We start from the raw sequence: 13,549 nt of genomic DNA, 5'->3' as shown, positions 1-13,549 counted from the left end.
CATCTACGAGCGGATCTACGACCCCACCTTGAACAGGAAGGGAGGACTACGCGTAGAACTTTCCAGTACATGGGACCCCGCCTTGCACAACAAAGGACAATAGTTTTTTCCTATGGTATTGTCTGACCATAGGAACTATGCTAACATGATTTGCATTTGTGTAACCTTTTGCATATGATCCTAACGATTTAGTGGTTAAACCAGTTTTTCTAGTTAGCTGTACTGGTATTGAATTGTTCTGACTAGTTCATTCTACTTTTGCTGAAGAAGAGTGATGGATGTCACTCGAAACGTCCGGAAGTAAATATCCGTTTTTATCCAGTTGTAGAGATTGAATTGTATTTGAATACATCTTCTTGGAGATTAGAATCCAACCAATTCACCACATTTGATACAAAGTAATCTTCCGCCCGTACGACTGTTATGTCCACAGAGGTTCAAGAGGCCACAAGTACATTTTATGTAAGAAGAATTAAAGGAAGGTTGTGTAACGAAGAAGACTTTTTTTCAATTGATCTACCAACCTGATGAAACTATTTACGGATATGTTTTATCTAATCATGCGCTGTAACGGTAGATCCCAGTGGAACTAGGCTGGCCATGAGTCAGGAAATGTAGAAGGTTCTATCTAATCACAGTATCAACTCGGCGGAAACTGTGTCAGGGACCCGCCGACAGATCCGCTCCTGTCGGTCTGGTCTCCACCAGACTCCGTGGGTTTCTGGGAAAACAGTAATCATATAAAACATTTGGCAAGTGCACTAAATAAGATACCGTGTCAAGTAATTTTTTTTAAAATGGCCAGGTAGACTGGATGGTCGGAAAATGCCAGAGCCACATTAATTCCAAACCAGGGTCCGGCTGGGCATTATGTGGGAACAAAATGTATGATAACATTAACAACAAAACACAGCTCGGATGTGGTTTAGAAACAATTCTTTTCGGAGAAAGTCTAATAGCTAAGCGGTTTGGAAGCGTTCACACAACAAAACTTGAATCGTTTCGAGATATTCTGAACCGATTCGATCGTTGAATCGGATAGATATGGACGGGTTCAAGTAATTCTCCTGGCATATTATTCGGCCTATTTTCCCTTTTCTACGAGTTTTACAGCAACCCATGGAGTCTGAGAGAGACTTCTATCGGTCTACAGATAGATGTCGGTGGAAACCCTAGAGCCCACAGTAACTGTTTCCACTTTGAAACCTGTACACTGGAGGCTGAAAGCTAAGGTCTGTGTCACGGGAAACTGTAAACATAGGAAGTAGCCCAAGGCGGAGTGGAAATGAAAACTGTGTCTGGTGAACTTGGTAATCACATTTGTCTGTTTCCACTTAACGTCAGTCACAAGGACAGAGTTTAGGGTGGAATTGCGGAAACAAGGCAAAGTTGAGAAAGTTGGAAGTAGCGAAGCAACTGTTTGGGGACTTGTTGTTATACATAGTTAAAAGATATACATATATTGCATCGGCTCCAAAAGCTTAGCATGGCAATAACAGATGTGTGTGGATTACATTACTAAGTCTATAAGGTATCTTGAGTCATGATTCCGCTTCCTACCGGGTCGGTGCTCCCAAGTGGTCGATTTCTTGGTGTTTGGTGGCTAAATTCTTACTTGATTTCGCATTGACTCCTCTCTGTAGCAACAGAAGTTCCAACAGCATGAGTAATCATTTTTTTGTTGCATGGTTTTGCAGCATAACTCAAAAAGCTAGGAATTAGGGATGGAATGGCATGGAATTTAAAGGTCTTATCGTATCGAATCAATGATTAAATTTCGGACCCCCTAACACCTTTCCTTGGTACTGCAGCAGAACGTCCGGTTTTGCTATTTCTATTTCATCTAGACAAGCTATAGTGACGATGTTTTATTTGTAGTTTGCTTTGTCCGTGGAAAGAAGTGGCGTAAGCTGTGTCCTCTAGTGGCTTCAGTTGGAACTGCAGTGGCGTTAAGCTTCAGACTATAAAAGCCTACAGGGTCACCATTTTCATTTTTACGGACACCATTGGTACACTGTCACATAACCAACAGATACGAACGGACGTGAGAAATGAGCATGTCTATCCCAGGCCCTTCTCATACCCTGGGAGCCAGACAGGACCGGGTAGCTAGCGAGTGTTGTTTGGGGAGCCAAGGCAGTCAGCCCGACGATCTCACATTAGCGAAGAGGTTCTACCCTTTCCCAGGGCAGGTGGACCTCCTTCGGGCTTAAACTTCCCCGGGCGCTAATAGGAAATCTGCGGGCTGACTGTCTTGGGCCACCGAATAAACTGTCCTAGCTGCCCGATCCTGGCTGGCTTCCAGAGTATCCCAGGCCCTTCTCAGAGATCTCCGCCCATATCGTGTCCATCTGAAGAGCACCCAACAACACCTCCGGCGAGGTCAGGACCGGCCAACACCCAATTAACACACGGAAGTTAAACCTATTTAGGAGGGACCTCGGATATTGACTGAGATCATTACTTAGGACCACATGTATCCATAAGGCACTACCCGTGAACCGGTGTCAGTTTGGTGTCAAATGTCGCAACAGCAAGCTTACAAATATATCATGGACTCTGTTTGGGAAGGTCACTTTTCAGTTGGGGGAGGGTGTGTGTCCTTATTGATATATCCATGCTTAGTTGCCATACAACATATTTCTTCTCACCAAAACGGCAGCATTTTGATAATCTCCAAGCAGATCCTACAGTAGTATAAGATAGTATGAAAAGCTGGCAGAGGAGTGAAGCCGGCCTAGGAGTGTGTTATGCTACCGTAGGATCTGCTTTGAGATATGCATTTTGATAGAATACGTAAATCAATTAGTTCTCGCGGGCATTTAATCATTTAATTTTGCGATAGGAAATAGCTTCTCGCTGTGTGTCAAGTTGTAGCACAAAACACAATCGGTACTCGTAGTGCTTTCGTGGTCGAAAGGCATTGCGAAAATACAACCACGAATGTTATAAGATTTACAGTGCAGAAAATAATGGCAATGTGTAGAAACAAATTGCTGTTATAGTCTGACAGCCCAGTGGATTGATCCTTTAACAAAACAATATGATTTAAAGTAAATAATGGTTAAGTATATATAAGTATGAATATAAAATAACGTTTTAGTGTGTGTTTTTGTGTAATATCTTTGACTTTTCTGGGACCTTTGCCCTATCAGCCTTGGGCGCCATAACTGACATCTCGCCGCGCAGACCAATCTATACTTCTGGCGACACCGATAAAAATAAATTCAATCCCGGCACGTTGGCAAACTCGTGCCGTTGGAAATCGAACACGCGCGCAGACCGTGAGCAACACTGACACCTCACGGTATTGTGTAGGGAACAAATGTGATTATAGGATATGGGGATGGATTATTCCATTTGTTGGAATACTGTAAACTGCATATGCTATTAACATTGGAGGGGAAATGATTCCCCAACTTGTCAGAATCTTTAATTGTTCCATGGAGTGCACCCACCCACACTCTCGTATAAAGCTAAGGGCACAACCTGCTGTACGTGCAATTTGTCCGTATGTTTTTTGGGAGGCCACGTCCGCCACAAATTTCTGAAAACGTTAAGGTCGTACAGGGCAGGCGCGTCGCCCGTACTGGCACGTACGGGGGCCGAAGCCGAAGCCCGATGGCACACAAAGTTTTGCCTGTACGTAAAGTTCTACGGTGTGTCTGCGTGCTCCAAAATCTGTCGGATTCCCTACGAGTTCGTGCGGAGACGGTACTTATCACTTACGGATCCCAAAAGATTGCTCACGTTTTGGCACGTAGACAGCACGTATTTGCACGTAAGACGGGCTGTACCCTTAACTATAGTGGCTAGCGGCCCTGCCTCTGGAACTTGAAGCCGTGAACCCGATTCTAGCTGCATCGCTCACCCGACATGCATGCTACTGGAAATGGTTTTAGTTCTTAGGACAGGACATTTATCCGTGGTCCACTGTTCATTGTCGAAAAGAACAAGGGGAATTTCTGTAAAGATCCTGTAAATATTGTCGGCATAGCGTTCGTTTAGTCTTCTCTGTCGAGACCAGTGGAAGATAAGTTGTACATGAGCTGTACTGGATCGATATAACTTTCAGTTTTTCTCGTAGTAATCTGTGTTTCCTGGACACACCTATTCATAATGTTGCAACCAAAATAAGCTCGCACGCGTTTAAAATTTGATGGGATTCGTGCCACGGCATTCGGCCAAAACGTTTGGAGTTACAGTGCTATACACAAAACTGTTATCAGAATCTGAGTTGGGGATAACCATTTCATATGCCAATACCGGAACTGGTTACGTAACAAAATAATCACTGTACAGTTTCACGTGTTATTATCAAGTATCACGTGTCACGTATTAGTGAACATAAAAATCACAAACATAAATTTAAAGATATTTTGTTCCGTCCGGTATGTTAGAAAATAGACCACACTACTACTTGAGAACTATGGCAGCACATGTATAAGGAAGGAAACGATATTCTAGTTAGTTGCTGGCTGGATAACAAAGTAACAGAAACCTCTAGGCCACAACAGCGTGGGAACACCCACGGGTAGGCAGCTGAGGAAAGTCAAATGTCTTCCCACTGCCAAACTGACCCTTACCCCACATCGCCCACCAAAGAATTTTGGCGAATTCGGGGCTTATTTTCGCAACATTTGATAGTTGGGCTATCTCTGTTTTGTGACCTTGCAATGTAAACTATACGGCGACCTAGTTGGCACAATTTTCCACCAGACGGGTAACGCCCATCTTGTCGCGTGCCCTGTGTTGTAACTAGGACCTTTACACGGCATTCTCAGCATACCTGGCACGAAAGGCTGGAACAGACTCTACCAAGGGAATGTAGGGGCGGCAAAAGGCATCCCAGCACTGTGTGTTTTGCTCTACGTTAGGGTACAGTCATGCCTTCTTACTTAAAACTGACACAAAACGATTGACGTGCGTATGAGGTGCGTATTATGCGCACGACTGCGTAGGAAAAATGTCAATAACGGAAGCAACTAATTTAAAAGATGATAGGATGATATCAGAGCATGGACAGGAAATAGGCTAAGTGAAACGAAGATGAAAGCAGAGAAGTGTGCAGAAAACTTTTTACCATATCGTGTGTGGCGCCCCAACTGTCCAACAGTCAAATAGTTAGACTAAGGGATAGATGAGAGAGATAAAAATTATTTCGTCCAGAAAAAAAATGGGGAAGAAATGGCCGACATGAAGCACATGTGATCATAATTTCTCGCGAGTGGTCCTTTAAAATGTTCCAATGACATCTACTCCGTCTCCAAATCACCTAAACTTCTTACCTGATTAACAAGCATAAGACTATAAAGATAAAAGATTACAGGCCCAAATATAACAGATTTTCTCCCCAGTGTAAGGGCGTCCAGTGCGTCAAATTTCTAAGAAAAGCGCGTCCACATGACGCGTGCCTGGCTAAAAGCCTGACTACTGTGATACTATCCCTCAGTTTAACATAACTTTGTTGTTTCCCCTTTGTTGTCTACAGAAGGCCATGTCGCTGTGATAGAATCCGACCTGGACAGCGTGTTGACAATCTCCCCACTCCGTATCGTGGACAGCGCGGTGGTGAGTGTGCATTACTACATGCACAGTAACAGCATCAAGCCGCCATACCCCTTCCTGAACGTGTCCGTGCTGTGTGAACCCTCGGACCCGGAGGTAGGCAAGCCCGAGACGCTGACCAGCTATGAGGGGTCGAGTTGGCGGCGATGGGCGGAGGCACGGCTGTACGTGTCCCCGGACTCAGGCTGCAAGGTCTTCACGGTAAGATGGCATGAACATTGACAACAACATTTGTTTTATTTGTAAGTTTGATAAACAATAGAGGAGGGCACATGTATCAGAAATCTAAATGAAAATCATGTTTGTTACAAACAACGTCGAAGACCAAGACAAACATTTTCAGTTTGCCTATGCACTAAAATTCATAAACACCTGTGATTCAACTGAATGTGAACTTACTAAACCTGAACTTGACCCTCACGCTTCAGGTACTCATCAAGGGTAGAAGAGGTGACGGCACCCTGGCTATCGATGACGTCCAGCTCAGGGCAGACGAACCAACCCCCTCCAGACTACTGGGCTCCTCCTCCACCACCGTTGATGACGTCACCAGCTATACCGTTGAGCCGTTCGTTGAGTCGCCAGACGGCGTCATGGTGACGTCATGCTTCTTCAACAACTCGGACGACCCGTTTTGCGGCTGGGAGAACCCTCACCATGGTAACCTGGTGTGGATGAGGAGAAGAGGGCAGACCCCGACTACAAAGACGGGACCGATGGAAGCCAGACCTGATGGAGGTGACTTACAGAATCATTCTTAGCACCTGAACTCAAACAGGAGTTAAATAGACCTATTAGCGTCTATCCCTTTTGACTGTCTTTTATTTTCCTATTGGACTGTCTAAAATTTGTCCCCAACTCATTTGCTTATCATTGCTTACGATCTAACCAATTGGACTTAAGTCGCAATTGGAAAAAGAGGCCCTGCCTGGGCTGAATTTAAGTCCGACTTAAAATGAACCCGGGACCCGATAACAAATGGAAACCGTGACCTACCAGTGGGGAATTCTTTAGGACTAAGTTAGTTAATATTCATGATATCTTTGGCTAATATCAGCTAAGCTGGTGTGTCACCAGGTATACGGATACACAAGCTTTTGGGGTCTTTACCTTGCAACAATGAGAATAATCATCATACAAGAAAAGGTTTCGATGTCAATGACAAAATCAAAACAAAACAAATTATATGAACAAATATGGTGCAAATGTGCGGTTTCTTCACAACTACAAATGCTAAAGCATGTATGGTGCTTAAGTCTCATAATTTTTGGAGGTTCCAAACATCGCATTCTAGAACAAATTGAAGCCATACTCTAAAATTATTTAGTTCAAAATTTCATCAGATACAGGTCAGCTTCCGGATTATTTGATGTTGTTGGTATCAGCCTTTTAATCTCGACTTTATATAAATTCTTGATTATTCAGTGGGTGAAGAGAGCGGGTGAAATTTATCCTGAACGAACCTTCTTGATAGATTCGTCGTGGAGGCGTACTGATTGTCGTCGTTTAGATGCAGCATAACGGTCAATAAATCTCCCTTACCCCCGCGGCCTTGCACGGACGGATTGCGTGCTAACTGACATCAGAGAAACGAGATGTTACAAGCCGATCGTTACGTCAACTGTCAAACATAACGTTAGAACACACTTTTTGTGTTGTAGACCTACAGCTGATGTCAATGGGCAGTGTTTTGGAAAGATTTTCACTGTAAGATAACGATTTCCAATATGTCATAAGTAAAGGTCTGTCGCAGGTCCAGTCCACAAAGCGGGACAAAATGTCCTTAAGGTCATTTCTTTCTTTTGACATTCACGTATTGCTGTTCAGTGAGAAACCAAAGCAGTTAGCAATATAGTAGAGATTGCTGGGCTATGCACTAATTGACTCATTGACAGTTGCTCGAATGCAATAATCCTTCGACAGTAATCCGTCCCGTGCCAAAAAAAAGTCATTTTGTGTGACACCAATGTTGTTACCTTGTGAAGATACTACAAACTATACCTTGCCCCCCCCCCTCAAAAGGTATGACATGCCCTCATACGACCAATACGCCACGCTGTTGGTGATGATGAGATCAGATTAACATGGATATTGGCAGGATAGCCTGGTGAGGTATGACCCAGCACGTGTCAGTGCGGCATGTGCAGGTCGCTGATCATTAATCATGGTGTCGATGTCCGGGAAAGATTTATCAGGAACTGCAGTATGATAAACGAGGTAGTCGATAAGGGAGGTAGTCCCTTAGCCTTTTTGAGGCCGTAGGGACAGTGAGTCGTTATCCACTGTATCTAGGGCACAGTATTGGAAGGTGGGGCCCAACCCTCTTCTTCCATCGCTTGTACAACCCCATTCAAAAGTCAGGTATTCAATTTCACAAAGTTTTGTTAAGTTCCTTTCCCGAGGACACTACATCTAACCAGCAATGCCAGGAATCGAACTCGTGGCCTCTCGTGACCCCTAGCCTGGCCACTTAGCCATTGGTTGGCTGCAACATTTACAAAGAAGTACATCTATAGGATTCAGTTTTTTGGATGTTGGTTCCAATTGCTGCCAATATGTCTTCGTTAGAAAACACTCCATCCACGACGATAACATGTTGACATAAATGTATTGATGGATAGGACTGTCAATATTGCAGAGCTCAACTTTCCTCCAAAATAAGAAATTTAAGACAAATCCTAGGCCTTCAGACGAATAAAGAATCCAACCAAATATATTGATTGGTTGATGGATGACATGCAGAGGCCAGAGCTCAGCTGTCTTCCGATGTCACTTTTGGCGTCACTAACTTTTTGTCCATACCTTACACCTTTTTTCTAGCTTGCCAATGGCAAATCCTAATTCTTATTTTTGTTCATTTTTTATTACAATGATGTTGTCTATGTCTTGACAGACGGGTACTACGTGCACATCGAAGCGTCCACAGTGATGAACGAAGACCACGACAACTTCACGGCGAGTCTGTACACGCCCGAGATCACCCAGACCGACGCCAAGTACATGTGCGCCAAGTTCTACTACCACATGTACGGCAAGGACATCGGCACCTTCAGCGTCTTCATCCAGTACGGGATGGACACGTTAACCCGCCGCCTGCTGTACGAGTTGGGGGAGAAGGACCAGCATTGGTACCGTGCCTCCGTCACCTTCGCGGCAACCTTTCAACCATTCAGGGTACGGCTGAAAATATGCACCTCGTATGCTAGCTGACTGGCCAAGTTACAATGCACCGACTGAACTTTTGATTGTATGGATGACATCCGCACGCGCATCAATTTGGCAATTTCCAAAAATAAGAAAAATCACGTTTTCAACCACACTGTAGATCGTACAAATTTAAAACAGCTTCAAAAGAACCAAATATATGCCGTGGATTGCAAAAACAAATATTGGAAGTCGTCATGGAATATTCCAAGGTCAAGGAAGATGTGAAAGAACAAAAATGAAGAATCTATTGCTTGGTATACTATATTCTGTGTGTTCGGTCATATGTTCAACCTTCCTCGGACCACTTAGATTTCATAATGGTCAAAACCTTTTTTTACTCGCACGCTCGCATCAGTTTTAGGGTTCTCAGAGGATGTCATCCATGTAATCAAATCAACATGGCCTAAAGAAACACGATGTATAAAGAGTCTCTATCCCCACAGCTCCTGTTCGAGGCCACAGCGTACCCCGGTAGACAGTTCGGTGACATCGCGCTGGACGATGTGGTCATCATGACAGGACGGTGTCCGAAAGGTAACCATCCCGTTATGAAGCGTTTTTTTCACGTCTTGCATAAATACTTTCCTTCTGCAAAATACTGCCTAGACGTTTCAACCATCATTCTGAACCGATATAACAGATCCTTCAGTGTACTGATCGGTGATAACTTCGAACATAGATTAGGACTGTTTTTCTGTCAAGGTTCTTTATGTGACACCCACATGTTTACAGATGCCGACGTTTTAAATTATGGTAATATAATCATTGTCCGACCTGATGAAATCAAGTTGACTGTCTGGCGTTCATATTTTGTACTAAAACAAACGATGTATTGTTGAACAGAAACGGAGCCAACCGAAGCACCTACGTCCGGAGGAGCTCAGAACCACTTCCTACAGCCCACACGGACGGAGACAATCATCATCGCAGCCATCCTCGGAGGTTAGAGAACCGGCAATAATAGTAGAATAACTACTGTGTGTATGTGGTGGAATAACATGTTAGAGTAGAAACTCCTACATTATTTAAATTTGAATTAATCTTGTGTATTTGCAGCCTGTGCCAATACTTCAGTACCCAAAGTGAGTAATGAAGCTGATTAACGTAGTCGAGGCACCTCCTCGAGCACGGGACCCCCGTTTTACGTTATGACTGCCTGCCTTTGAGTGAGTGGAATGAATTGTGTACTACGTAACGTTCATCAATAGCTATCCACAGGGCTACATAGATCCGTCTCTTTGAATAGATTTGAGAGATCTCCAGTGCAGCACTCTCCAGATATACACAGGATATCTTTTAGACGCATGTGTTTCAGAATGGCGGATATACATGTTGTATGTGATTTGATGGAATTATATCGAAGGGCCTTATCACACTTCTAAGATATCTGTATGAGTGTTTATGTTATGATGCATGTTTCTTACAGGTATTGTGGTGGTTCTACTGGTGGCAGTGATAGCGCTGGGAGCACCGCTACTCATCAAATCATTCAAGAGAAGCCGCTGTTACCGGCGGCGGCGAGGAGGAAGACAACAGGGCAATACGCCGGTAAGTGTTAGCAACGCTCATGTTTCTACTGTCCCTATTGAGATTTACCACATTTGTGGAAAGACTGACACCACGGGTGACTATCACCTTTTCAGTGAGATGTCACCGCGCCGCGGAGACCAGACTGTAAGGTTTGATCCACTCATATGTATGGGTCCCGTGTCTTCAAACACGGGACCTTCATTTAACGTCCTATCCGAGGGACGGCCTTAACCGGAGGTAGATGCTTATTTGCACGTAAATCAAGTGATGAGGAAAGACGTGCAAAGCGCTTTTCCCAATGGGACAAGATCGGTAGCATATCAGCGGATTCGAACTCATGGCGTCTGGGTTTGGGGCCAAACGTCCTGCCGTATGCCACACTTCATTTTCCTTCAATGACAACTTTCCAGTGATTTGACAGAATCCTTTGGAAGTAAATTTTCTACTTGTGAAACTAAAGGCTTCTGTCCTGTAAATTAATCGATATTTCCAGCAGGTATTGGGATGTCCGTGTCTTTAGAGGGCTGTAGAATGGAAGTCAATGATTTTCGGGGGCTGAAAATGAATCTACAACACCGATTGATCATAATCACGGCCGCCATGACATAAATCATTAGAAGACGTCAATAGCGTCTAAAAACGAAATGACTCGAAAGACATTGCATTACGAAAAACTTGAAAAAGTGTCTTCCTTTGCTGGTCTTTCCAGCTATTTAAAGGTCTTCTGAAAAAAGAGAAAAACAATAAAAAGTCTGGCTCATGGTGCATGAAATAGTGTATAATTGCTTCGAGGGTTTCATCTAAGAGACATGACACCCACGGGGGATATCTATAGACTCATTTCTCCAGATGAGTGGAATGGTTCTCGGTATCGATCTAATTTTCGCGTGAAGTAGTGGCCACCGTGGCGATATAATGTTACCAATTACCGGACTGCACATATCGGGGAGAGGTGAATAATGGAGCCGGTGATAATTACTACTGGAGGCAATACCGTCCGCACGTCTGGGCTGGGGTATGGCTGGTGGCATTGTGCCATGTCTGGTAACTGTTCAACGTAGAGAAAACAGAGAGGAGCGGTTTTTTAAAAAGTTGATGGATCTCTCAACGAAAAACTTAACGCTTTGTGCGTTTTGTTTTTTGTCTTTCAAATCATACTTTCAGATCATATATGTATCTTACACTGTGCATCATACTCCAGTTATACATGTATTTATAGAATCAGTGGTTACGCAAGTCCAATTTTGGCCAGCGATCTCCGTCTAATGGAAAGGGGGCCTCAAAGCAAAATGTTTTGTTGTTGCTCAATATCAAAGACAGTTTTGACATGACGTCGTGAGTTTACTTGAAAGTTCCAAGACGACAAGTTTGCTTGGCAATTTTACATCTAGCTAACGTGTTTTGTTGCACTTTTGTTCCAGATGGCAAGGACACAAAGCCAGTCGCCATTTTCCCGCGATGAATTGTGGGGCACATACTTTTCCCGCCGTTTCCGGAACAGGCCGCCATCTTACCGAACCTACCAACGCCAGGTGGCCGCGGAGCAGCAACTGCGCAGGATCAACGCCGCCACCTTAGCCCCGCCCACAGAAGGGGAACCGCCACCGGCCTATGATGACGTCTTCAACAGCGCCTACAATCAGCTGGACGACCCACCCGGAAGCGGAAAGTGATGACAAACTTTGGAAACCTGTGCCTGAAGAAGGAAAACGCCGGACACTCCCGCGGAAAACGAAGGGGAGGAAAACCAAAATCCCGACGAATCACTTGATAAGCTGGAAGAAAGACTGCAGAAAAAGCCTAAGAGGCGAAGAGCAGTGGACAAAGACACATTTACTGTAGATATAGAAGCCACTAGCGAAGTAGAAGAAGATGAGGATGAAAATGACTCAACTGTGCAATCTAATCCTGAGGACACAGAAAACACTCAAGCAGAGGTGGAAAACGAGGACACAGAGTCATCACAAGTCATTCAAACTGAGGTGCAAATCCAAACTGAACCAGTTTCTAATGAGGAATCTAGGAACACTTCCGGCGATAGCTGTCAATCATCTGATGACGTCAGGATCGTCATCCGGTTACCGTCGGTTCGCCCCCCTCCCGCAGACGACAGTGATGGCGGAATCACCAACGCTGCGTTTGAAGGGGACAACGAAGGAGAAACAGAATACGAGGAAATCCAAGTTTCCGACCGCGAAGAAGCAAGATCTTGCTAGCATATTAGCCAACCTCATGGTGATATTCTTATGATTGTATATATTGAACGGGTACTGGTGATATTTTTCATTTGCAACTTTTCCTCTTTGTAGTTGTTGAGCATAGACATGCCTTAACACGTTTTCTTTTCAAATACAAAGCGAAATGAAACAGACATCTTTCAACGAATTAAGAAATAGCTGTGGAAAGGCAATAGCAACAAATACTAATTCAATCCATCATTGAAAAACATGGCCCAATGAAAAGGAACTTCCTTTAATTAAGGGTAAACCCAGTTTCACGTAGACATTGTTTTCTTTTAGGCCTTGAATTGTTTTGGTACGACTTTTGCGAGTTTCATGCTTGTGCAAATAATGAAAAGTCAGTGCGCCCTACTAGGTGGCCATAGAAAATGCTAATAGACATTTGATAGCATTATGTCTAAACCCATACAATAATAGAAAACCGTGCCTTCATATAGAACAAATAGAGCGCTAGAATACTATAGAATATGTCATCGTGGTATTAGGAGGAAAGAATGTACAGATTTTTAAACATATTCAAAACAGAGATATTTCTATTTCAGATTATTATACGGTGGAAGATGATAGTGTATTGTTTATGTTCTGTGAGACTGGATTGTAATTAGGTACTCTTGGTTCCATTCTTTCTATGTAAGCCCCAAATCTGCATGTTAGCCTATACACAAACACATGTCCCAAATACGGCCTTTAACTTTGAAATTTTACAATCGATACACATACATGTACTGAGGAAAGTGGGGATTATCTATTGACGGAAAATTTAAGATTTATGTAAAATCTATTTTATGTATCATATTTGGTACGCAAGTATTGCACTTTCCCCCAAGCGGTACTTCTTGGTATTGCGCTTACTCTTGTGCCTGAAATTATCTAAACGGTTTTGTCTATAGTTGTTTACATCTTGCTTATATGTTGTACTGGGGTTCTGGTGAAGTAAACATGATGAACTGCTTTGTTTGAAGCACACACGCACACATGTGATCAATGGAAAACGTTTACGCAGA

At 43.6% G+C, this 13,549-nt stretch overlaps 1 protein-coding gene across 1 annotated transcript in view; it reads left to right on the top strand.

Moving 5' to 3' along the window:
- Nucleotides 1-13,519, top strand: part of LOC118419502 (MAM and LDL-receptor class A domain-containing protein 2-like) — a 26,755-nt gene extending 13,236 nt beyond the window's left edge. The window contains exons 3-9 of the mRNA XM_035825908.1: nt 5,492-5,769; nt 5,997-6,306; nt 8,462-8,742; nt 9,219-9,309; nt 9,619-9,717; nt 10,202-10,323; nt 11,727-13,519. Coding sequence (XP_035681801.1) covers nt 5,492-5,769; nt 5,997-6,306; nt 8,462-8,742; nt 9,219-9,309; nt 9,619-9,717; nt 10,202-10,323; nt 11,727-11,978 — 1,433 coding nt within the window. The 3' untranslated portion in view covers nt 11,979-13,519. The remainder of the gene's footprint in view (nt 1-5,491; nt 5,770-5,996; nt 6,307-8,461; nt 8,743-9,218; nt 9,310-9,618; nt 9,718-10,201; nt 10,324-11,726) is intronic.
- The last annotated feature ends 30 nt before the right edge of the window (nt 13,520-13,549 follow it).

This window comes from Branchiostoma floridae, chromosome 7 (assembly GCF_000003815.2).
Source record: "Branchiostoma floridae strain S238N-H82 chromosome 7, Bfl_VNyyK, whole genome shotgun sequence".
NCBI classification, from domain to species: Eukaryota; Metazoa; Chordata; class Leptocardii; order Amphioxiformes; family Branchiostomatidae; genus Branchiostoma; species Branchiostoma floridae.
The sequence above is the reverse complement of the archived record's forward strand: the minus strand, read 5'-3'. Positions and strand labels throughout refer to the sequence as shown.